Source organism: Simochromis diagramma, unplaced genomic scaffold (assembly GCF_900408965.1).
Source record: "Simochromis diagramma unplaced genomic scaffold, fSimDia1.1 OVJJ01000413.1, whole genome shotgun sequence".
Classification (NCBI taxonomy): Eukaryota; Metazoa; Chordata; class Actinopteri; order Cichliformes; family Cichlidae; genus Simochromis; species Simochromis diagramma.
In genome coordinates, this window is record NW_024386948.1 from 989,324 (window position 1) to 1,015,773 (window position 26,450).

Sequence of the window (26,450 nt, forward strand, 5' to 3'; positions counted from 1 at the left end):
CTAGCAGTCATTCCTATATCCCTATGCATAGCTGATTTTATGAACATGAAAAAATGCTGGCAGCTTCTTCTGGGTTGCAATCTTTCATTTTTACAAAATACCAGCACGGCATCCATCGCCTGCTTTATTGTCGAGGGATGAAGGGTTTTCTTCTGCCTTTTTTAACGCCAGCTGTACATATTGATAGCAGACAGTTAGATGCTGCTCACAGTGCCACAGTCTGGACACTTATTCCAGCATCCCTTGGCTATATTGTACGTCAGAAGATAGGATGTGCAATATTCTCAGACCAAGAAATGAATCCACCGAGATTTTCTTTGTGGCTTGTCCAGATAATCCTTTTGGTCAAAGAAAAAGAAACCTTCTGCTTTTCGCTCGAGGCGTGTGGGTAGAGGGGGATTCACGAAGGAGGCGGTTTTCATTTCAATTGTGGCCTATACTCGTGGTGTCTGTTTACCGCACCGCGATCCAGTTTACAGATATGCGATGAACGGCTGGGGAGCTCAAGTAGAGAAGGCACTTGAGGTAAATCTGCGGAAATGATATTCAAGGATGAACTTTCTTCTCTTTTAATTAGTTTAATTGATGAACGGAAAAGGAAAGCAACCCTGTGTCAAACATTCCCTCTGCAATTTACTGTCCAGGGATGAGTAAATATCTCTCTTTCATCATTCAAGTTCCCTCAGGCTATCAGCATCCAAATCACTAAGATTTAAACTAAAAAAAAGATGTCTGATGTGCTCTGAATGCAGACTAAAACTGCAACAATATCAGAGATGTTTGCATGTTGAGCTAGTCCATGTGTGTTTGTGCTTATGGGCACGCACACAGGCGCGTTTGTGTGTGACACGGCACTGAGTTGCTCCCATTCCTCGAAGCTCCCCCAGGCGCCAGGGAGCATCTGCAGCCCTCTCTTTTCCATATGCCCCGCGCCTCTCAGTCTCACTCAATCATTAATTCAGGGTGATTATGAATTAACAAGCCACCATCACTCTTTTGCTTGTCAAATCAGCCTGATTTTTTTCCATCTCTTTTTATGATTTCATTTCATTTAAAGTAAGCGTCTAATTTTGCAGGCCAAGCGGCCTCAGGTGGATCATTTGGGCGTGACGATGCTGGTGCAGTTTCACGTGATGATAGCAGAAAGAAAATTGGGGCTAATTAGTCACCAAATGTCACACAATAAAAGTTTATTTGTTGGTGACGTTTTTAGCATATGGTACAACCCCCTGACTAGTCTGCATATATTGAGATTTTCCTGCATGGTGTTTACAGAAAATGCTGCACATAATCTACATTCCAGCTCATTTCCTCAAAGTTAGCGAGACTCTGATGGAAATTCTCCCCAGGTGGTAACGACAACAGACCTCTCCTTGAGCTTGCTGGGGAGGGGGGGTGTTCGCCGTGTCGTTCAGACACACGCGCGAGCACAAAAGTGGGACAGATGCTTGCCAACATGAGGGCCTGAGCACAGCATCCACCACTTCTTAATCACCATGATGCCCCGCTGCTCTATTGTTTTGGCAAAACAATGCAGAGACAAACAGACAGAGCAAACTTGATTAGATATGTTCTGTTGGGAGCTAGATATACCAGCTTCACGCTGCTTTTTCGGGGTGTCTGATTATGACACTAGATCACTGAGAATTGCATAACAGTAAAGATCCTCTCCAAATTAGGCTGTGTTTTGAGTACACGCCACATTTAATGATTACTCTGACATCTGCCTTCGTCGAATGTGGTGGAATCTGCTGCGGCATAAAACAGAGAAACTGATAAAATTAGTACTCAAAGTGAAAGATTTTTCCCCCAGGTGTTTTTATTATTACAGTTATTATAGGAGAAAGGTACAAGCTGGACTACTCTATTACTATTATTAAACCCAAAAGAGTTTATTTATGTGTACCATGAATTTTAGAAGATCTGAACTTACTATGGGTAGACCTATAGACCTATAATCTGCAGGAAAAATACATTTGTTAATGAAACTTTCCACACAGTAGTTTACGTTGCCATGTTTAGGCCTGTGACACGTGCTAGATAAGACATTTACACATATATAGTCTATATATATTCAAGAGTTGTTTCACAATAGTTGTTGTCAACTGTACATTGTTTTTTTCTGTTGCCAGTTTCAGCCTTCAGAAAAACTGTAATCAGACTAGATTGGATTCTTCTCTAAATGTTATTAAGGCTAGTTGTACACTAGTTTGGGATGAAATGTGGCACCTCATTTTAAATTTTGCGTAAAGCTCAACAAGGGGGTTGGTTTTTCATAATTAATTGCGAAAGTGTTTGTTATAGTTATAATCTACATGTAAGTTTTCAGTTTTTGGACTGCAGCTATAAGCTTGTACACACTGAAGAGCTAAAAAGCAAAACCATCTGGCTGTAAAAGGGAGCCAGTCCCTATAGATTCCAACGTTAAAATGCACAACTTTAGATTTGAAATAAAGTAATTTGAAGACTGGCACTGAAAACTATTTCAGTCTCTAATGCTAATTTGTGTGGACAATGGTTTAAGTTTTATATAATTTAAGAATTAATTTTCTAAATGATTATGGATGTGGCTGCCTTAAGTGATAGGTCTGTGCCGATGAACGAGGCTAAGGCTGCTAGGCTACGTTTATGTTTACTTTTCGGTAAAAATTCATTATTTGCTGTAGAGTTAATTTTAGTAATGAACCAAAGTCACTGCCCCAGTTCATTTGGCAAGTGAAATTACAGTATTTTATTTTCATTTTAGCCTTAATATAAACAGGTATCTGTGTCCATCTCTGAGACAGAGACACAATGTTAGCTTAGAACACATAGCTGGAGGACAGTTACTTCCACTAAAGTAACTGAAATAAAAAAAAATTAAGGTACATTAAAAAAAAAATCAGGAATATGTTTATTGGATGTTATTTCCAAACGGCTCATATTTTCTTTGAATGTAAGTAAGAAGAAAAAAACATTTTGTACTGTTTATTTTGTATATATTTAATGCTAACTCTAAAAGGAGCATTAGCAGGCTAATGTGTCACGACATTTTCCATCAGTTTTGAAGGAAACGACATACTGTGATGGAAATGACAGTGCCAGTGTTGTAAATGCTTTTCACTCATATGACTGAAAATATTGTATAATAAATTAACTGTTTATGATCGACGGGAGCGCCCACACTTCCATTTGCATATCTATTTTTAAATGGCGGTAGAATTACAACCAAGCAAAGATAGAGCAATAACTCTTTTTGTATAGAAAATCGGAGGAGTTATACTTACTTATCATGCAATCAACATGTCCCAGAACATGCTATCCGATCGGATCAGCCTGATTACACACATGTTAATAAAATTTGGGCTATAAAGGTTGTATTAATGCACAGGAAGTTAAAATACTCCAAAAAGTTGCAATACAGCATGTAAAACTGAAAAATTTCCAGTTTTCTTGTGGACTTTTTCTATGGCTGGTAAAAAAAAAAAAGGGATAAAAACTTAACACGTTACTTTGTCACCTAACTTATATCATATTTAATTTATATCCAGTGAACTCAGAATTTTCTATTACAAGAGTTAAGAGTTACACCCTCCCTTCTTTTATAAGTAGCACTCAAGGCAATAAAGTTTAATTTCAAACACACTGAAATGTTAGATTTCAGTGTGTTTGTTATTAATTTCAAGCTGTATAAATACAATTGATTAAATCCCGAGTTAAACTGCTGTGCTCTGATTAAATAGCACATCCAATGATACCAGGAACATGCTAAACACTATTTTCGATACCACGAGGAAAAAAAATGACCAAAAATAAAGAGAAATTATGATAAACGTCAATGGCAACACTGTTTTATACATCAGAAGTAGTGTAAAAAACCCAACTATATGACAAATGTTTTAAAATTTTCTTGGATATGGCAAAAAAATAAAAAAAACAACAGTTTTTTTTAGGTTGCCTGAGGTGGTGCTGTGCTTCTTGTGCTTCATAATTTCTTTACTGATCAGATTGAGTTGGTAATGTACGCTGTTACTGTTTCTGTCTAGTTGTTGGTAGACTTCTCTCCACGCAGTGTTTAATAAAAAAAAATCACCACTTTGTGGTGTGATGGAAATGATTATCCTCTGAATGTTAGAATAAAATGTCAATAATTGTATATTATTTCATTCACTTCATGAAAGACGCAATTGGGGAGTGCTACACAAGATGTGTACACAAGATGGAGAAATAAAACAATTATTTCTATCAATATCTCTAATTGTGTGTTAGATGATCTTCTAAATGCTGGATTGTATGACCCATAGCAGAAGAATTGTTCAGATAATGACTAAATCCTTGGCCCTGAGAAAGAGTGGAGCTATTTATGAAAAGGCCCTGCACACAAGCAGGGGTTTTGACATATTCCAGTTTAATAGACTGCTGGAAAACAACTTGTTCCAGACAATTTTGTGACGATCCTGGCAGGTTTGCCAAAGACGAATGCAGGTTGATGTCGTCCGGAGAAGTGTTTCCAACAGGTGAAACAAATGAATATCGGGGGGTCCACATCTTTAATTTCAGTAAATATTATGTCACCTGTCCACTGTGTGCCCTCATTGACTTTATGTTTGCACATCATGAATGGCACCTGCCTCCACAGCTGTTCCTCATTTGCTCTTTAGCTTCACTAGTAGATGGAGAGCTCTACAGAACTCTTATCAGACAGCTGAACCACCTCTTTTACCTTGAAGGGCTGTTTACCAGCTTATTTCCGATGGTGCATCTGCCTTCTCGTTTGTCTGACAACAGCCTGTCTGATCCCGCGCTCATGTTGCCAGCTGTAAGCTTACCTAATGATCAGGTAAGCAGTCTTTTAACGTTTTATTCTGTCTCTCAAGCTAACTATTATAAATACTTGCAAACATCAACTGTAAGTCTAAAATAAATGTTAAAAGTGTACTTTGTGAATACTATGAGCTGTGTTTGTCGGCGAGGCATTTACAAATGGCATTTGGATGCTTTTGCGGATCACATTACACAGATTTTTACCAACATCTGTTGCTGGTCTGATGGAGGGGAAAAGCCAGCCTGCCGTGTGCAGACCTCTATTAATGGGTTAGGCTATAATAATCAGAATATGGGTTAAATGTTTATGTGTGTGTAGATGGTTACATTTTTGGCTGTTCAAGCAGTCCGGTATCTAAAAGGCAAGATTTTTAAATGGAAACATGGACTACAATATATATCCTGTGGTATTTTTAATGGAGCTGTTCAGAAAATATGAAGAAAAGGCATTAAGACAAGCATAGCATTAATTATACTCTTCTTGTCCATCTCAGGAAATAGAAGTGATGATGGTGCAGGCAAGGAAGGAAGACTCTCTCCACCTCTGCTGTTTCAGCATTTCACCTGAGGGAACGATGTGCAGCCAGTGAGTCCCAAACTCACTTGAAGCTCCCATGGGGCTATATTAGTCAGATGGGTATATAGAGGTAATCTAATGAAATGGATGTAGAACGTGGGAGATGGGGTATGAGTGATCAAACTCCCAAAGGACCCAAAAGAAAGGCATGTTCAGTTCTCTGGATCTCTGTATTGACTCAAGTGTATTTTCAGGTGACATTTTTTAAAAACAATAGGCCAATTTTAAAGAATGAGTTACAGCAGTCTGAGTCAGTGGACAAACTACAGTGGTGTGGTGTGCCATAATGAGCTGCGGGGTTTGACTTGACTTGCTGAGCTTGCAGCGGTTGTCTAACTCAAATGACAAACCGCTGGGCTCTGGCAGAGGTGGCCTTCAAATACGTTGTCTTCTTCTACCAACTCTTCCCACTCGTCAGGTTAAATCTCCCTTGATGTCATTGCTCTGTGGCATCCACTCTCATCTTTGGCATCAGGCGGCTCATACAATGTCATCCTGAAAAAATGCAAAAATTGTAAAAGCTGATGTTTGAAACAGAGAGGAAGAGCTATATTGAAGTTTAACTTTAATAAAGTGGCGCCAATGAAGTGTGGGCTATATCCAGGCTCCATCAGCTGGGCAAAATGTAAATGTCAGGCACATTGTTATCACACAATAGGAAAAAGGACAGAAGCATGAATGACGATAGAACCAGAGGCAGCCAGAAAGCAACACCAAGGCCACACAAGGTTATATACATATAAAAATCTCTCATATCGCCCAATTTAAAATGAGCCCACAGATTTAAACTGATCCTTCCTTTATACAGCTCAAGCCCTGCTTGAAAATAAGTTGTGAGGTCAGTGTCCCAGACAGTCTGCCGCCTGATCTTGGGTCATATATTGAAGAGCTTAGTAGTTCTCAGGAAAGTGACTTCTAATGTTAGCAATAAATGCATACTTTAGAGTCATGGTAAAAGGAAAAAGTGCACCCTTTTATGTATTGGTTCATAATAAAAATATTCTGGTCCTTAGCGGTTCTTAAAGTTACGTAAACACAACCTAAGATAAACAATAACCGTGTCATATCACCACTGTTTAATTATTTATTTAACAAAAACTGAGCCAAAATAAACAATCAGTGTGAGGAAAACTAAGGATATCTTTACTGCTTCCATATAAATTAACAGGGTAAGTAGCAACAATCTGCTACAAATCAAATAGTGATGAGTCAAAGGTTGGTTGAACCTAAAGTCTAAATTGTTTGGAAAAGGTCTTACAATCTCCAAACTGCCAAAAGTTAGAAATATTATTCAGAAGTGGAAAACATTCAAGACAGTTGCCAGTCTTCCCGGGAGTGGACATCCCCAGTAAATTCACCCCAAGATTAGATTGAGCAATGCTAAGAGAAACTGTAAAATAACCCCCCCCCCCCAGGAGCTACAGCCTCAGTCAGCATGTTAAATGTTTAAATTCATGACAGTACAATTAGAAAAAGACAATCAAATGTGGCCTGCCAGGACAAAGCCTTTTCTCTCTAAAAGTTACACGGCAGCATAGCTTCGGTTTGCAAGTCAGATCTGAACAATGTCCTTCCAATAATGAAAATGTAAATGTTTGACCCTAATTCACGGCGCCATGCTGGTGAAAAGCAATCACGGCCTCATACCACCTGTTAAGAGCTGTGTTGTAGGGATGACGACTTGGTTCTTGTTTTGGAGCCTCGGAATCTGGCCACCTCACAGTCACTGAGTCAACCAAAGTATGCTAGGGTAAAATGTGAGCCCTTGTTTTTGACAGCTGAAGCCTGGATAGAATTAGGTCACGTAAAAGGACAAAGATCCAAAGCACCGCAGCCAGTCTTTACCAGAATGGCTGAAAAAAGAAAAGAATCGAGGTTTTGTAATGGCCTAGACAAAGTCTAGACCTCAACCAAATTGAAATGTGCATATACTGATACCCACAAATCTGCAAAGAATGGACCAACATTCCACTGCAATGAAGTGACAGATTGATAAAGTCATACAGAAAACAATTATTTCAAGTTATTGACTATGTGCACGAGACAATGCTAACTTCCTGGTTTGAGACCGGATGTGGGGTTGTGCATTTCCGGTAGCTTTACTTTGCGGTCAATCGCTACTGCGAAGATATACTCCAAAATCATGTCCAAAACTCGAAAACGGAAAGATTGCGTTAAGTTACAAAGAGCAGAAGTTGGGAACACTCACCACTGTTGTGTCATAAAAAAATCTAATGATCAATTTTGACGTTTAAAGCATTTAGATGATCAGTTGTTTACATCACTCAACACAAGAAGAACTGCATTACTGCAGCAAAAGACACATCGTCCACATTCAGAAGCACATCTCTGTATAGTGACTGGTCTTATGATTTAAACAGGCAAATGTTCAGCATTCAAACTACAGGTGAAGAATAGTCAAACCAGATGTTTCCCCCATTATGTCGATATCAGCTAGTCAAGTACACACCTACACAGCATGTTAACAAACCGTGAAAAAAGCCACACAAAAAATGAATGATTGCTGGTAACGGTTTCTATACATTAGTATTTACAAAGGGTATGTTGTGACTTACCTTCAAAATTACAGCGGTCCCTCGCTATAACGCGGTTCACCTTTCACCTGCTGTTTCGCGGATTTTTTTAGTGCAAGTTTGCATGCTTTTTTTTACGTCACATTATGTCTTGCGTCCTGATCGCTGCAGACGATCTCCTCCGTGACGTCTCTACTGTACAGTACAGAATCGCTGCATTGATCGCTAGCAGTGTGACTCTGAAGTGCAGTACTGTATGTCCACGATGTCCACCAAACGTTTTGCACCGTCAAAAAATAAAATTGGCTACTTGATTTCACCTATCGCTGGTTATTTTTAGAACATAACACCCACAATAAACGAAGGACAGCTGAGAAATATAACATTTGAATCCCTTTTCTCTTTTGCTCTGAGGCGCGGGGAAAAAATATCAACAAGTTGATGAACATCATTTACAGATATATTGGGTAAATGCCCAAGACATCTATGGAAATGTAAATCGCCGCTTGATTCATTCATTTGCTTAACTTGTTTTGGACCCTAAACCAGGCACGAATAGGACACCGGAAACAAAGCTCCCCACAGGAGTTTCCGCACCGGAAGTAGCATATGCTAACGTGCACATAGTCAATTGCTGATAACTATGCTGATGTGTATGACAGTGTGTACTTAAACACACTGCTTCTGTATTTTGGCTTAGGTTTCTTGAATAATGACACACTTATGGCTGCCACGGTTAGTCGACTAGTCACGATTACGTCGACTATCAAAATCGTTGACGACTGATTTAATAGTCGACGCGTCGTTTGAAGCTTTGTAAGATCACAAAAGACGCAGGAATAAGTAGTAGGATTTAAGAGTGTAATAATGGACTGAAACAGAAGATGGCAGCACTGCATGTACAAGGATGCCAGCTGCCGTTAAACCCCGAACAAGAAGAAGTAGCTCTGTCCCAGAATTCATAGCGCAGCCCAGCTCAGTTTCCAACAATGGTGGCAGCTAGTTAGTTTTAATGTTACTCGTATTATTCTTTCTGGGTCACAAAATAAACATTTAACATATGTTCAGGCGAGAATGTAGCTGTGTAAACCTCAAATATCTGCTCAGTTTATCAAGACACCACATATTTTCAAAAGCGCTCCGACGTTTTCGGAGACGTCTGTTACCCACTAGCACGATAGCTAGCCGGGGACAAGGCTCACTAGAGCCCGTGAGAACACCGGACTCCCGGCAAATCGTTTTCAAACCCACCACCGTCTTTTGCTACTCAGGTTAAACATACATAAGTCACTTAGATAACTTAAAAATTTTGTTGTTTGGCTTTTTTTTTTGTATTTTATTTGTCCCTGAGTAAATCGGTTTGGCTGAGATCAAAGTTATAGTTTTTACACAGCTGAATAAACGTCAAGCAGACAGCTGATTATCAGAAGTGTGAGATGCTCGAGAATTTACTCTGGTGTCCCGTTATATTTTAGATAGCATGAGTTTATTAAACTTCACCGAAACAATCTGCAAATTTCATTAAAATTTAATAAACTATCATCTTGTCTTTATTTTTAGTTAGCACATACCTGAAACACTTAAAGCTGTAAGCTAATGATAGTTATAGATGCATGTTGGTGCAATAAGCTGTACGTTTTACGTCCAATGGATGCATGATCTGATTAGTCGACTAATCGCAAAATTAATCTGTGACTAGTCAACTATCAAACTAATCGTTTGTGGCAGCCCTAGACACACTGCATTATTTATTTTCTTATAGTACATCTGAGGTTGTATTTCCCTCATTTCTAGAGCTACTAAGGACCAAATGACTAAGAAGCTTGGAACTGAAAGAGGGGGCACTTTCTTTTTACAATGACTGTATATATTTCTAAAACTAAAACATTCTGAGTTAAATCTCTGGCTTTAGTGGCTTGAGTATATTTACACTAAATTCCAAATGAAAACAACTAAACATTGGACTCTTTAAATTAGAATGTTAGTTGATGTTAAAAATGAGTGTTAGCACTTCAAACTGGAGGCATTAGGTAACAGTTTAAGGTCAGAAATTCTTGAGGGGTCTCAATATAAAACCTGACAACTTTCCTGCTGTTGCTCAGCACTACAACATGATAAGAGGTCATTACAGGTCTTAGCTTAATTCTAATACAAGCTAAACCAATGAGAACCTTTGGGATCTGGATTGAGCAGGTAACCTGACCACTCTACAGTAAGTAACCCCAGTATACAGAGCAGAGCAGGCATCAGTGAAAGTAGCATGTGGACGTGGGTTGCAAAGCAGCTTTAAGAAGCATCATTAAATGTAGGCAGGTTAAAGCAGCTTAAAGTGCATCCTATATACAAACTGGTAGGAAGGTCAGGTGATTTGGGCTGGTATAGATATCAGCAGTGTTTAGCTGATGTGATGGGAGTGCAGGCTGATCATGAGTTTGTGGCCTGCCTGAACTAATACTTTTGTATCCTCTTGAGGGACAATCTCAGTGTTTCCTCAAATTTAGCAAAGTTTCTCGCCAAACCAGTAGCTTGTGAAACTGAATTCAGCTTTTTCTTCTTCATCCACTTGTCTGTTAATGCAAAACTCCAGTAGAAAACCGGGGTTCTGCCAACTCCTAATAGAACATAACAATACTTTATGCTTAAGAGAGTCCGCTGCAGGTGGATTTTTGTGCCTTTGTGTATGTGCCATAAAAGGCTTGTTTAAAGCAGGTTAAAAAAAACGGAATTCACATTAACAAAAGCATATTTCCATATGGTTTGTGTGGATGTTAGTTATGCAACTCACAACTGCTGAAATTCACTTTCGGCTGCCCAGAAAACCAGCATTAGTTGTTGGTCATCCTACCCTCTAAAGGCCCTCTGGCTGTTAATATGTTGAATCAATGTGTTTTAGTCACTATCTGGCTTCAACCTCGTCTGTGCCTGTATTAGATAAGAATAACTGAATTTTAATTTATGCAATATTAAGGTTTAAGTGATGTAATTTTCACTCGCATAAATAGTCGGGATTATTTGTGCCCACGACACATGGATGTATAACCCACTTGTTCTTTTTTTTCTTAGAAATTGCCTGTTATGGTGACGTGTTTCTGTATCCCCCTATTTATGTGTTAATTTATGCAGTTTAAAAGGATATGAAGGTGAAGCATCAGCTGTAGTGAAATTATGAAGTTGCATAATAGTACTGGTGTTACAATGATGTCATGATGCACATGATGTCCTTGCGATGAAAAAAAGCACTGCTGAGTGAGCGCTGCTGACCTTGGATTTGATGGACTGTCATTCATTTCAGAGAGCTTATAATAATTAATGCCCCTGCCCATGGTTTGTGAATGGGGCCATGTATCTTGGACATTTTTTTCCCTCCCCTTCTCCAGTTCCCTCCCACAATTCCTCAATGGGAGTTAAAATCGCTCTTGCTCAGAGCATGTCTGCACATAGTTGGATTCAGACAAGGGGAAAGCATTAGGAGCACTGTAATGCAGTTTTTGGCAAGATGGAGACCTGTGCATTGATTATATTGGTCCCTCTTTATTTAGTAGCAACTTCATCAGCATAGCCTTGTCATTTAAGGGCACAAAAGCATTTTTTTCCCTCTTAAATTTTATTTGCTTTTTAAACACTAGTTGCCAGCAGGAGATAAACTGAGCAACATCTGAAGTCTGCCGTCTTCGTCACTGTGGTTTCAGTCATGATATATTAAGAAACAGTCCACAAATTGCCTTTTTTTCCCCCCTTCTTCCTTTGGCTTGTGTCCCCTTTTGTAAAATGAATTGGGCAGCCTGTTCAGCCCTGAATTATGCATTTAATTTTTCGCTCAATAGAATTACAGTCATAAAACACAGTGCTGAAGTGAAGATTTTTAACATGCCAAATGCAGCCCAGCTGCAAGAAAATTGATTGCCAAAACCAAATACAGGAAAGCAAAAATTCATCTGCGTTATCGCCACTTATCTTTGAATATGTGAGTGCCTTTACAACTTCAGATTTAAAGGAGTAGCCTTTATTTTTAGTCTTCGGGAGAAGGGAGAGCGCCGTTAGCTGCGAACTAAAGTGTCTGACACCGCTGATACACGGTATTCTTCTGTTGACATGAAAATAAACTCTTCGCAGCAAATGAGTATCCGTATTCCTCTCCCCACACTCTCCACTCACTCTGAGTGCTTTCTTGTGAAATTACTGCTCGCTCGTAGCAGCTTCTCTTATGACGTGATCTGGTAATCCATCTTCAAAGCTTCTCCCCCCTCCTCTCTCGCTCTCCTGGGTTATCGTGGGTGGATGCGCTGTAGCCCGAATATCATATGCATGAAAAATTTGCCATCCCTGCACTTTTTTGCCTCGTATGTTGCGGCACAGCAGTTGATGGATAGAATGTGTCACCTAGTGCATTGCTCAGGGCAAGAGGCAAGCTTTTGAAGGTGGAGGGGGGCAGAGTTTGTCCCTGAGAGTCAGGAGACCGGAGACCGGAAAGCAAAGGCCAAAGACCTGGCCGCTTTGTTCGCGTTAACTACCATGACTTGACAGGGGCACACAACTCGCACAACTGAATCTGCACATGTTTGTAGATTATCTCGAATGAGGTCCCAAAAAAACTCACCTGAGTGGGAAATGCAAGGACCAGAGATGAGGCCTTGGCTTTGTGGCTGATTGATGGTAAAGTGTTTATGCTAAGCTTCAGCAGTTCAGTTGTAAAATTAAAAATCTTTTTGTCTGCACAGGTGCTGTTTTTATGGGGTTTATTTGAGAGATTTAAGGGGCCGTATTAAACCATTAGCATATTACATTCACTACAATGGCGTGTTTGATGGTGTGTGACCAGCTTGGGGTTTTTTTTTCTTTTAATGTTTCTGCACAAATATGACCTAAAATATCAGGTTTTCACAGAAATCTTACAAAAAGTACACAAGGATAACCCATGTTTAATTATCCAGTAGAAAAATTACCCATTATTGCATACGTGTAGGTCAGCCATGTCTCATGATAGTTCATGAAATACGAAAAATTTGCCACTTAGCCATTGCAAGGAATGCATTTAAACAGGAAACATCCAGACGTACAAACAAAAGTTTTAAAAGATGTGACAATTGCTGTATTTTAAACAAAATCCTATATTTTATCAAGCTGAGCCAGTCATTTTTAATACCTGAAGAAGAGGTGGGGTGGAAGTAATAATATTGTATCGATACTACAGGGAGTGCAGAATTATTAGGCAAGTTGTATTTTTGAGGAATAATTTTATTATTGAACAACCATGTTCTCAATGAACCCAAAAAACTCATTAATATCAAAGCTGAATGTTTTTGGAAGTAGTTTTTAGTTTGTTTTTAGTTTTAGCTATTTTAGGGGGATATCTGTGTGTGCAGGTGACTATTACTGTGCATAATTATTAGGCAACTTAACAAAAAACAAATATATACCCATTTCAATTATTTATATTTACCAGTGAAACCAATATAACATCTCCACATTCACAAATATACATTTCTGACATTCAAAAACAAACCAAAAACAAATCAGCGACCAATATAGCCACCTTTCTTTGCAAGGACACTCAAAAGCCTGCCATCCATGGATTCTGTCAGTGTTTTGATCTGTTCACCATCAACATTGCGTGCAGCAGCAACCACAGCCTCCCAGACACTGTTCAGAGAGGTCATGTTTTTCTTGAAGGATGCAGACTTCTTCCTGTACCACTGCTTGAAGAAGGTGTCTTCCAGAAACTGGCAGTAGGACTGGGAGTTGAGCTTGACTCCATCCTCAACCCGAAAAGGCCCCACAAGCTCATCTTTGATGACACCAGCCCAAACCAGTACTCCACCTCCACCTTGCTGGCGTCTGAGTCGGACTGGAGCTCTCTGCCCTTTACCAATCCAGCCACGGGCCCATCCATCTGGCCCATCAAGACTCACTCTCATTTCATCAGTCCATAAAACCTTAGAAAAATCAATCTTGAGATATTTCTTGGCCCAGTCTTGACGTTTCAGCTTGTGTGTCTTGTTCAGTGGTGGTCGTCTTTCAGCCTTTCTTACCTTGGTCATGTCTCTGAGTATTGCACACCTTGTGCTTTTGGGCACTCCAGTGATGTTGCAGCTCTGAAATATGGCCAAACTGGTGGCAAGTGGCATCTTGGCAGCTGCACGCTTGACTTTTCTCAGTTCATGGGCAGTTGATTTGGGCCTTGGTTTTTCCACACGCTTCTTGCGACCCTGTTGACTATTTTGAATGAAACGCTTGATTGTTCGATGATCACGCTTCAGAAGCTTTGCAATTTTGAGACTGCTGCATCCCTCTGCAAGATATCTCACTATTTTTGACTTTTCTGAGCCTGTCAAGTCCTTCTTTTGACCCATTTTGCCAAAGGAAAGGACGTTGCCTAATAATTATGCACACCTGACATAGGGTGTTGATGTCATTAGACCACACCCCTTCTCATTACAGAGATACACATCACCTAATATGCTTAATTGGTAGTAGGCTTTCGAGCCTATACAGCTTGGAGTAAGACAACATGCATGAAGAGGATGAAGTGGACAAAATACTCATTTGCCTAATAATTCTGCACTCCCTGTAGAACAGTAGGGTGAATACTTTTCTAAGAATGGTTTAAAAATGCATGAAACACTTAAAGGTGTTTTTGTTGTATTAACTAATTATAATAAATAAATCACATGAGTAAAAATCGGTGATTTAGTAGTCGTTAGAATAAAAGTGCTCAGAATTTGCAAATTGGTGATTATTCATCTCATCGTATTGGCATTGACAGTAATGGTCCTGTATTTACTTGCTATAGGATCGATGCATTTGACTCAAAGTGGGTCTCTGAGATGAAAGTCAAGACGAGTTACTCCTCCACGATCTCTTCATCCTACAAGTGCAACCTTTTTGGTTTTTAATTAGTAGACTACGCATGAGAGCAGCAGAGGTAAAAGTACTAATTCAAGTTCTTTACTCAAGTAAGAGTGGAAAAAGTACAGGCACTCCTCAGAGTATAAAGTTAAAATGTAGCTCTTTGGAAGACATTTCTACCTGCTATTTTTATGCCAAGGAAACTGAACCCCATGCAATGTTAACAATATAATAATAAAATAGCGTTATTACAAGGGAATACAAGTTTAAATTTAGTTTAAATTCTCATTCTAATGAATGTGTTCAGCCTAAATATCTGTTATTGGTGAATTCAAGCTGTCTGCTATCCTTGACTTAACCTAGCATTGAACTATGAGCACCACAGCCAGTCAGCACTAGTCCAACACAGTGCATCACTGTAAACTTCATCACAGTACCACAGACTAACCACTGTAGCACTAAACTACACGGTATTACGATATTAATAATCTCTCCTTCATTTCGTGTCCTTTCCTAGATTTTTCCTCCATCTCTTTTTTTCGTGTTGGGGAACATAAAGAAATACGAAATTTGTGATCACACAATTTAATAGACTAAAGGTCGTGACTATACCACAAGCTGCTCTGACACTGGATAGTGTAGATACGGAAAAAATATGTACATGAGTGTTGAGTGATACCCCTCTTTTCACTTCACATTTGACGAAGTGAATCAGTGCGTGAAAAAAGGGACACTTGAGGTCCTGTGACAAGAGTTGTTGATGTTCATCAAGCTGGAAAAGATTACATTACCATCTCTAAAGATTACACCAATCCACGGTCAAATAAACTGTGCACAAATGGAAGAAATCCAGAAAGTATGTTTACCCTCTACCTTACCTGATCAATCAACAAAGATGACTCCAGGAGTTAGAGGTGAGAAAGAAGCCCTGGCGACATGGGATTTAAATCTATGCTATAGGTGTGTTGCAAATCCTCCTGAAAGCCTACCCATATGGAAAAGATGTATATAAATCTTATAAAGTTTGTATCTGTCTTGTGTGAAACTTGTATGAAAAGCATACAAGAGTGAAAACAGATATAAGATCCCTGGAAAAATTATATAAATGAAACTTGTATGTTTTGGATACTTACTAAAACAATATATGAAAGTGGCCCCTTTCATGAGTATCATACAAGCCTTATATGATTCACTATATGAAGTAGGCCACATCTGATGCAAGTCTTTTAGAATTTTTTTCTATTTCTTTTCCATATGGGTATGCTTTGTACCTGATGTACACCTCCCAAGAGGTAAATGTGTAAATGCAATTACATAATTGGCCTCTTCAGAAGAGTAAAGTCCTCCTGTGCATTTCCAGCTACTTTTTCATATCAGTTTTTAAATGAATCAGTAAGAGAATAACAATGTCAGCCTCAATTTAAGGACTCACAGATGTTAGCAATAGTCCTGGAGGGAGATTGCTGAAACTATTAGAATGGATTTGTGGTAATAAAATGAGAACGAGGAGGAGAAAAAAGGCTCGTCATTTTATCTGTTTCTATCAAAGCTGGCACAGACGACAACGTGGTAATTAACACATACTGTAAGGCAGCGGCCCCCAACCCCCGAGCCTCGGACCGGTACCGGTCCGTGAGTCGTTTGGTACCGGGCCGCGAGAGTTGAGACTCAGGTGTGAAATGTATGGTTTTCAGGGTTTTTATCGGTTTTCAGCGTTATTTTGTTATCGTTTTTATCGTTAACTCGGTTTTCCTGGGTCTTTTCATGTGTGCGAATAAATCTTCTTTTTTTCGGTACCGGTACTAGTTTTATTTTGTTGTATTTATCCGCGACACCTTACAGGCCGGTCCGTGAAAATATTGTTGGGCATAAACCGGTCCGTGGCGCAAAAAAGGTTGGGGACCGCTGCTGTAAGGCATTACAGTTTTTTACAGTCGCTAACAAGCGTTTGTCCAAACAGTTGTCACATTTGCAAAACTCTAAACACAATTAGCACAGGATCGGTCTGTTGTGGCCATACCATTCACACATTTCATGTCGTGTTCACCCAATATGCAGTCAGTGAACACATTTCCACAATGCTTACATTTTCTTAACAGACAAGTTATACCTCCCAACAAAACTATGGACTGTTCTTGTAGTATCTACGAATGTTAACACACAACATCCCACAATAGCAAAAACAATATTCCAAACCTTAGATACAGTATAAAAACCTCTGCCCCTGCAATGATATCAGTACAAAAACAATATCAATATCAAAAATATATCTCAGCTGTAAACAAACAAACAATTGAATAATTGACACACAGCTGATTTATGTTGGGTAAATTGGGCCAACCACACCTTCTTCCATTCTGGCTTAGACTCAGTGGGGTTCATAAGGCAAGACCTTGAGGAGTGATGTTTTTGGAAACAAAAAAAAGACAAACACTGTAATGTCTGGTCGAGGAGGAGTAAGAGCAAGGGGCCCAGAGAGAAGAGCAGGCCCAAGGAGAGGGCAAGGTATAGGTGTAAGAATGCGTGGTGGTGGCATTCCAAGGGCTGCAAGAACAGTAGTCAGTGATGAAATCCGTGCCACTATCATTGACCATGTAATCAACCATGGTCTTTCACTAAGAGAGGCTGGTGAAAGAGTGCAGCCCAATTTGAGGCGGTCAACGGTTGCCTCCATTATACGCACTTTTCAACAAACCAACAGGTAAGTATTGCATTTTACATGGATTGTTCCTATTCTCACTTGACATGTCAATATGGTCATACAGTAATGCATATGTTGAATTGTCTGTCTTTCTAAAGAATGCAACGTCTTCCACCCTCTGGGGGAAGAGGAAAGCTCCTCAGTAATGATCAGGAGCTTGCCATTGTGGAAATGGTTACTGCAAATAATGCAATAAAACTGCGTGAAATACAAACCAGAATTGTGGCGGACCATGAGATATTCGACAATATCGATAGAATCAGCCTCACAACCATTTCGCGGACATTGTCCAAACATAGAGTGCGGATGAAGCAGCTCTACACTGTTCCCTTTGAGAGGAACAGTGAGAGGGTCAAGGAGCTACGACGACAATATGTCCAGGTACAGTGTATATTCAATCCAATGTCCAGTTCTATAAGCTTTGCACTTTGCAAGTAGGTAACCTACACAATACTAGGTTACAGTACAGTATGGTATACAGTACTAACATGACTTACATAAACTTTGTTTCAGAGAGTTATGGAATTGGAGGCCAACCAGGCCCCTCATGAATTCATATACATCGATGAGGCAGGATTCAATCTGGCCAAAAGGCGTCGACGTGGACGGAATGTGATTGGTAAAAGGGCCACAGTTGATGTGCCAGGACAGAGAGGGGCAAACATTACCATGTGTGCAGCAATTGCAAATGCAGGATTACTCCTTCACAAATGTCAGGTTGGACCCTATAATACAGAGCGCTTGCTTGCCTTTCTCAATGATCTCCACCAGCGCCTGGTTCCAGAGCAGGGTCAGGAGGGTGAAAACATGGGGACCTTTGTAATTACCTGGGACAATGTGGCTTTCCATCACTCGCAAGCAATAACAACATGGTTTGAAGTCCACCCAAGACTGGTGAGTCTCTTCCTTCCACCCTATTCACCTTTCCTCAACCCCATAGAGGAGTTCTTTTCTGCATGGCGGTGGAAGGTTTATGACCATCAGCCACATGACCAGATGTCCCTCCTTGAAGCCATGGATGCTGGCTCCAGGGACATCACAGTTGACGATTGCCAAGGGTGGATCCGACATACCAGGCGGTTTTATCCCAGGTGCATCGACTTGGCTGACATCAGATGTGATGTTGATGAAAACATGTGGCCTAACCCTGAAGATCGCAGAGATTAGATGCAACTTTTTTGCCTTTTTTTAGCCCCCCTCCCCCCCTTTTTATCTTGGCTTTTTGCTGTTGTTTTTTTGTTCAGAATGCTCTTGTGTGTTCCATGGATATTTTGTTCACTGTAAGCAATACTGTGACACTTTCTCTGTCCTATCATACCGTGTTTCTACTGTACCTCCTGTAGTAAACAGTAAAGACACAGAAACTTGTTTGCTTTTTACTGGAATGCTTTTGAATGTGAACATTACTGTACATGTGGACATGCAGTTACCAACCAAGACATTTCTGGTGTCAAAATGGCGGATTGCATGTTTCGCATGCACATACCTGTAAAACTGAAACATAAAAGTCTATGCAGTTTTTGTAATGTCAATAATAGCCAGTATTTTGACACCTGGTGTACTTTGATTGACTGCATGTACCTTGTGAAGTGAAGACAAGTGTTATTCTTTGACAGACTAATTTCATTTTGAGTCAGATTTATAGTGTTTTTGTACAGTTAGTGTGTGCAGAGAAAGATGTGTTCTAATTTTGAAATGAGGAGTTAGTATATATTTAACAGAGTGTATTTTTGGGAAGGATATTACCCATTTGGCCAATTGTGTTTTGTAGGTGTGGGTCTGTGTTAAGAGTTTAGAAAAAGTATCTGAAGTATGGGTAGGCGCTTGTTAGTGACTGTAAAAAACTGTAAGCAGGAATGCTGGCAGAGGCATGACAAGCTTTACAGACATTCACCGTAGAAGTCTACATCATCTGTAAAGAACTACACCACACTGTAAAAAAAAAAAAAAAAAAAAAAAAAAAAAAAAAAAAAAAGTTGTAGAATTTACGGTGAATTACTGGCAGCTGTGGTTGCCGTGAAAAATAAACTGTAAATGTAGAACACAAAACAGTATACTATTTTGATAACCATAAATTTCACAGTAAATAATAATTTTTTACAGTAAATGACTATGAATTCAAAAATAAATTGTAAAATTGTTTATGGGTAATTCATGTGAAAACAACAGACATTCCGTTAACCTGATTACAGTCTTACTTTGTTAAATATAGTGAAACTGTATAAAATAATACGGTATCATAGTAAAAAGTTGAATATTACGGTAAATTACTGGCAGCTGTGGTTGCCAGAATTTCACCGTGGAAAATATAGTGATAATGTAGAATATATAACGGTATGCTATGTTGATAAATGTAAAATTCACAATAAAGAATCATAAACCTGTTCATGGTGATTCATGTAAAAAAAAAAAAACATTCCATTAACCTGATTACAGTTTTGCATTGTTAGATACAGTGAAACTGTATAAAATAAATATTAAAAAGTTCAATATTACGGTAAAGTACTGGCAGCTGTGATTGCCAGAATTTCACCGTGGAAAATATAGTGATAATGCAGAAAACATAACGGTATACTTTGTTGAGAAATGTAAAATTACAGTAAACTTTGGTTTTTGCACAATAGTTACATTGAAATAAAAAACTAATATAATCTAAACCTGTTAAAATACATTTTTAATAAGCTTGATTATCGTCTCCTATTGACAAAGCACAGAAGAGCTGTATAATACAAAACATGTTTTTTTTTTTTATTCAAAAGTTCATATTTACAGTAAATTATTGGCAGCTGTCCCTATTGCCAGTCTTGGCAGCCGGTGGTCAGCCCGCCAGGGCCTCCGCTCCTGGCCGCCACCCGGCACACAATGCACCCGACCCCTATGGCGCCTCCTGCGGGTGGTGGGCCTGCGGGAAGATGGGCCCATGTCTCCTCTTCGGGCTGTGCCCGGCCGGGCCCCATGGACTAAGGCCCGGCCATCAGACGCTCGCTCTTGGGCACCCTCCCCGGGCCTGGCTCCAGGGCGTGGCCCCGGTAACCCTATTCCGGGCAGGGTAAACTGTTCCCTCGATATTCTTTTCATAAGGGTCTTCTGAATCGCTCTTTGTCTGGTCCCTCACCCAGGACCAATTTGCCATGGGAGACCCTACCAGGGGGCAAAAGCCCCCAGACAACATAGCCCCTGGGATCCCTGGGACACACAAACCCCTCCACCACGATAAGGTAGCGATTCAAGGAGGAGAGGGCCTCTTTGCTTAGGCTGCTGCCCCCGCGACCCGGCCTCGGATAAAGCGGATGAAGATGGATGGATGGATGGATATTGGCAGCTGTTTTAGCCAGAATGTCGTCTAAAAAATTAAGCTCCAACAAATGAGGCAATAAACATAATAGGGCCAATTGGCATAAAATTTACATTCTATGACTTTTTGTTATAATTTGCTAGAAACATTAATGAAAAACCAATAGAGACAATGATTAAATTATTAAATAACCAAATTAATGACTAAAAAGGCACTGATCTAATTAATATCAAACTTAATACAACCAAAAACAAATAAGTACATAATAAACAGTCAAACAAAATTTCAGTTCAGTTCATTTTTATTTCAAACATTTCAAACATGTGCCTTCACAATCATTACAAAATATCATTCCATTATTTGTTTGAAAAGGAGTAGGCAGAAGTATTTACTTATTTGTCCCTACCCCCTCAAATTTAAAACACTTGATACTTGCAGTGGATGACAAAGTTTCTTTTTATCCAGACTTGATAATAGAGGGCTTTCAAAACAGTGTCTGATGGTGTCTGAGGAACTGGAACAGGTCTTGGATCCAATGTTGAGGACTTGCATGTTGTTCTTCAGATGCTCGGTGTAAATTAGTGTTCTTTCCCTGCAGTCTGAAAGCAAATACAAAGCACAATAAAGCAAACTGCCCATTTCCAAAACAAATAGACATGTATCAAGCAAATATACAATCTTACATTTAATAGAGCTGACACAATTAATCGTATAATGATTTACAATTGTGATGCATTGCAATGTAGACATAAAGCATTTTTAACAGACAGGCTGTTTTACAGCTGATCAAAAGTTTAGGACCACATGCCTTTAAAAGGCCTAATCTGTGCAAAAATGTGGATTCATTGTCATTTTCTGTCAGGTGTGATTCTGAGGGTTATGGAACAAAAAAGTCAAGTGGAAGACCCCAAAAAACCTCAACCCAAAGGGCTTCAAAAACAAATTCTCTGATGAGAAAAAAATGTAACCTTGATGGTCCTGATGGTTTCCAACGTTACTGGCATGACAAGCAGATCCCACCTGAGATGTTGTCTGCGCACCACAGTGGAGGGGGCGCCATAATGGTCTGGGGTGCTTTTTCCTTCAGTGGAACAATGGAGCTTCAGAAGGTGCAGGGGCGTCAAACGGCTGCTGGCTATGTCCAGATGATGCAGAGAGCATCCCTCATGACTAGGGATGGGTATCGTTTAGGTTTTATCCGATCCCGGTGCCAAATCGGTACTTTTGAAACGGTGCCGGTGCTCAAACCGGTGCTTAAAGAATGGAGAACACAAAATTGGTCCAAAAACCTCTCATGTTCAGCTGTTTTTTGTAAAAAGATAACAATGTTAGCCTTTTCTGCAGCTATAGGGGATTTATGGTATCACTCTTGGCTGGAAGCAGTGCTTAAACAATGGAAAAAACACAAACTTTGTCCTAAACCTCTCATGTTTAACTGTTTTCCACTTTTTCTTTGGTCATTTTAGCCTTTTGGGCCAGGGTGAAGGGAGCATCTGCCATCAAACAAGAAGACAGCTGCATGTAGCTATGATGATGTTTGCTAGTTCACCTTACATGCATTAATGTAATAACGTGGTTAGCCTACTCAACGTAAATTACACACGAACAACATTAAGCTACTCACGCAGAGAAGAACGGCTGCTGCTGCATCATCATCCTCATCATTTCTGCTACACTGGCAGGGCTAGGGGCCAGGACGCTCCAATTCGTGTTTTTGGGGGATGTTGCATAACAGGCAACCCACCCGCAGTAGATGTGCTCGGTGTGAGGTCTCGCAGCAAGCTATCAAATACAGCGCATTTCTCGGCTTTTAAAAAAAAAACGCTATGCGTCGCCAAGTGTTTCATCGGATTCGAGGTGTTACCTCCTTTGACAGTATCACAGTATCACCTTAAAGCACTTGTTGCAGGCTGCTGAGTTTGCATATTTTGCTGTGAAGTACAGCCAGACTTTTGACCGCTTCGCCTTGGGCATTTTTAATCTGTAGCTCTGCTCTAAAAGAAAGTACGTACCTGGGCCCGCCTACTATCCTCGGAAACGTAAAATGATTGGCTAGAAGTGTATCACAGCTCAGGAAAAAAAGCACCGAAATAAAGCACCGAAATGTGCGCTGCTTTTCGGTCTGGTTACTACCGTTTATGTCAGAACCGGTGCCACCGGTACCCATCCCTACTCATGACTGAGAGCCCTCCTCTGTGTGGTAACGACTGGGTTTTTCAACAGGACAATGCTACAGTACACAATGCCTGTAGGACAAAGGACTTCTTCCAGGAGAATAACATCACTCTTTTGGACCAAACTGTGTCTTTCCCTGATCTAAATCCAACTGAGAATGGACAACAGTTCCAAACAGTAGACGCCCTTCGTGTGGCCATCTTCACCACTTGGAGAAATGTTCCCACTCACCTCACGGAAGCGTTCGCATGAAGTGATCAATAATAACAGCGAACCTATTCATTACTGAGTTCAAGTTTGGAACTTTGATTTCTATTTTTTTGGAGGTGTGGTCCTAAACTTTTGATCAGCTGTAAAACAGTCTGTTTCAGTTTAAGCTTTCTTTTTAATAAATTACATGCTCAAAAAAAATGTTTTGCCTCACTCCAATTTCTTCTTGTTGCCTCTTGAAGCTCTACTTGGAACCTTGTTAAGATCCAACCATGCAAAATATGATTTTTTTTTTTTTTTTTTTTTGCCATTTTTCAAATGGTCTTAAACTTTTGATCAGGACTGTAAAACCTAAAAACAACAGCAATTTGTTTTCTTCAGCCACATACATCACAGTGGACCAACAAGTGCAGCCTGTGTTCAGACAAGTTTTGAGCAATAAAAAAAGTAGCTTATATGTAACCTCCTTTATTTGTTGATGAAAACAAACAAACTGAAATGAAGTTAGCGTGATGCATTGGGATATTGAATTGTATCGTTGACATGAAAATTGCAATTGAATGCAAGTAGGGCTGGGTACCAAAACACTAGGGGTGCAACCATACACAAAATTCACGGTTCGGTTCGATACTTTGGTGTCACAGTTCGATATTTTTTTCGATACAAAAAAAATGTTCATCCCTTTTTAACTGGTCATTTATTAAAATTATAAATATATATTTTAACTCAAAAGTACAGTTTTTAAATTTAATGTTGCTGAAACAAAGTAATAAAAAAAAGTCTATCTGATCGAGAAATCACTCATCTTTGGAAAAGAGAGTTTATTACAGAGAAATGTCTCTTTCCAAAATAAAAGCTATACTATCCGCTTCTTCTGGGCTATATTCTCAGCAGCATATTAAACATATCAGGTCCCCATAAGGAGAATTATGTGCTAACGGCTGTCTAAATGACTCGGGTAAAGTTTGTAGCATGCGTGCTTGTTGTTTTTGTCTGCTTCCACTTGTCTTTGCACTAGGATGATGTCGGAGTAAATGTGCTGTCATATTCGTTGTGTTCCCACTAGTGCTGTCAGCGTTAATCTCGTTGAAATGACGTTAACGCCACAACACGGCAAATCTCCGTTAATGAGCTACCGCGGATCGCCCCGTGCGTGTGGCCGGACAGCGTCAACACGTTAACGAGCTAACTGCGCTAACGCACTAGTTCCCACCATGTAATTGAGCATTGCGTGGCACATCCAACATACTGTTTTACTTTAGTCCATGACGCGCTTACCTTCAGGGTCATACGTCACATGAAAACCAAAATAGTTCCAAAGGCCAGATCTGAATGAGGGTGGGGGAGGTTCAATTTGCCATGTTGCAAGGAGAGTTTAACTTCTGTCTCGCTAGATTGCGCTGTGCTCAGTGAATCTGCGTTCGACTACTCCGCCTAGGCTGCACTGTCGAGCGCAGATCCACTGAGCGCTCAACACAGACAGCATCGTTGGAAGAAAAGTTGATAAAATAAATAAAAAAATTTGTATTGTTCGATACATATGCGTACCGAACCGAAAGCACTGTATCGAACGGTTCAATATCGATACGAGTATTGTTGCACCCCTACAAAAGACGATACCTTTTTAGTACCGACTGAAAACATTCAGTAGTTATCGATACAGAAAAAAAAAAAATTTTGGAACAATATTTCTGTACTTTTTCTAATTAAATCTCTGTTATTGACAGTGTTGGGACTAACACGTTACTAAGTAACGCGTTACAGTAACTACGTTATTATTGTGGTAACGAGCACGGTAACTAGTTATTATGCCAAAACCAGGAACTCGTTACTCGTTACTGGGATTTAAATATGCTCGTTATTCGTTACTTCGTGTAGTGGCTATCGCGGAGCTTCCACAGATTCAATAACATTAGCAAGTGGTGGATGCCAGCAGGTGGATGAAGGAACATGGAGGCAAGAGGAGAGACCCGAAGCGGCTGTCGGTCCGAGTGTCAGGTGAACTGAACTTCAGGTAAGAAATTATGACCTGCAGTGTATCTGGGTCAGATATGAACCAAGTTTAGGTGGAGTTTATTTTCGTTATGCTGACTTTTTTGTACTGCGTGCTAGCTAGCATGACGGAGTTTCTATACAGCTGGGTGGGTGCTATTTTACTGATGTTGAACTTTATTTTGTTCATAAGGTTAATTATTAGAGTTGCCAACCGTCCCGTAAAAAACAGAATCGTCTCGTATTCAGAGAAAATATTATGCGTTTCGTATTGAGGTGAAAAGGAACATTTTGTCCCGGACTTCAGCTACAATGAAAAAAGACACAAAGCTGGATTTATTCTGTGTTCACGCTGCACAGCTGCCTCTTCTCTCATTCTCTCCTCTCCTGTTTCTACTTCAATCATAAAACTGATCAGTGATCAGCGTATCGGCTTTTCTCTCGTTTTTTTATCGCCCACTTTGCGCCAGAAAGAGGAAACCAGCCGATGTCGCGCTAAACAACAGCAGCACGTTTAAGCTTGATCAGCTGATGTTATAATTTATTTAATATTAATTTCTAGTATCAGCTGATGTTTGCTGGAGCCACAGCCGTAAAGCTGCTGATCATGATGTCGGTTTGGTTATGTGGTGAGAGGGAAACATGAAACCAGGAGATGTCCTTACTGAATCATCAGAGCTGAACAGGTGATGGAGAAACAGGTTTACCTTTTAGGTGACATGAATGAGTTGAAGGGAAGTTATGAACTGTTTCTGAGAGACAAATAACACCAGGATCCTTTTCTAAGTAGCTGACAGCTGGTAACTGTGCAGGGGCGGGTCTAGCAAAGTGTTGCCAGGGGTCCATGTAGGGCATTAACGGGAAAGGGGGGCACAAGGAAATACTTTTCTTTCTTATTCTCATTTAAAATGTCTCACTTTTAAAAAAATAATTATCTGAGTCTTACAACAAACAATTGATAGATTGATACATATATACCATCAGAACAGTGTACATCACTGTCACAACAGCGTTTTTTTTTCTTCATTCAAAGGCTTTATGATTTTTCCTATAATGGTGGGCATATTCCCCGGGACGATTTTTTTTTTTTTGTCCCAGTCCAGCCCTGTAAGCAGCTCATCTGCAGTCTGGTGTTACCTACATCTTCCTATTCAGAAGGCAGAATTTCCGAGTTCTGAGTACAATCAAAAGCACCTCGACTGCAGTTTTTGTGTTGGATGTAAAAAGCAGGCTAGAATCATGCGGCAGGCTAGGATAGAATCAGGCGTGGGATTTCTCTCGTGGAAATGTGCACATTATTTTTTTCCTTTCTATTGG

General features: G+C 39.9%; 1 protein-coding gene across 1 annotated transcript; it reads left to right on the plus strand.

Moving 5' to 3' along the window:
* The first annotated feature begins 16,676 nt into the window (after window positions 1-16,676).
* LOC120737640 lies at window positions 16,677-18,891 on the plus strand. The gene is made up of 2 exons (XM_040038466.1): window positions 16,677-17,842; window positions 17,975-18,891. Exons 1-2 carry the CDS (start codon window positions 17,561-17,563, stop codon window positions 18,626-18,628), a joined length of 936 nt encoding a protein of 311 aa, XP_039894400.1. The 5' UTR covers window positions 16,677-17,560; the 3' UTR covers window positions 18,629-18,891.
* The last annotated feature ends 7,559 nt before the right edge of the window (window positions 18,892-26,450 follow it).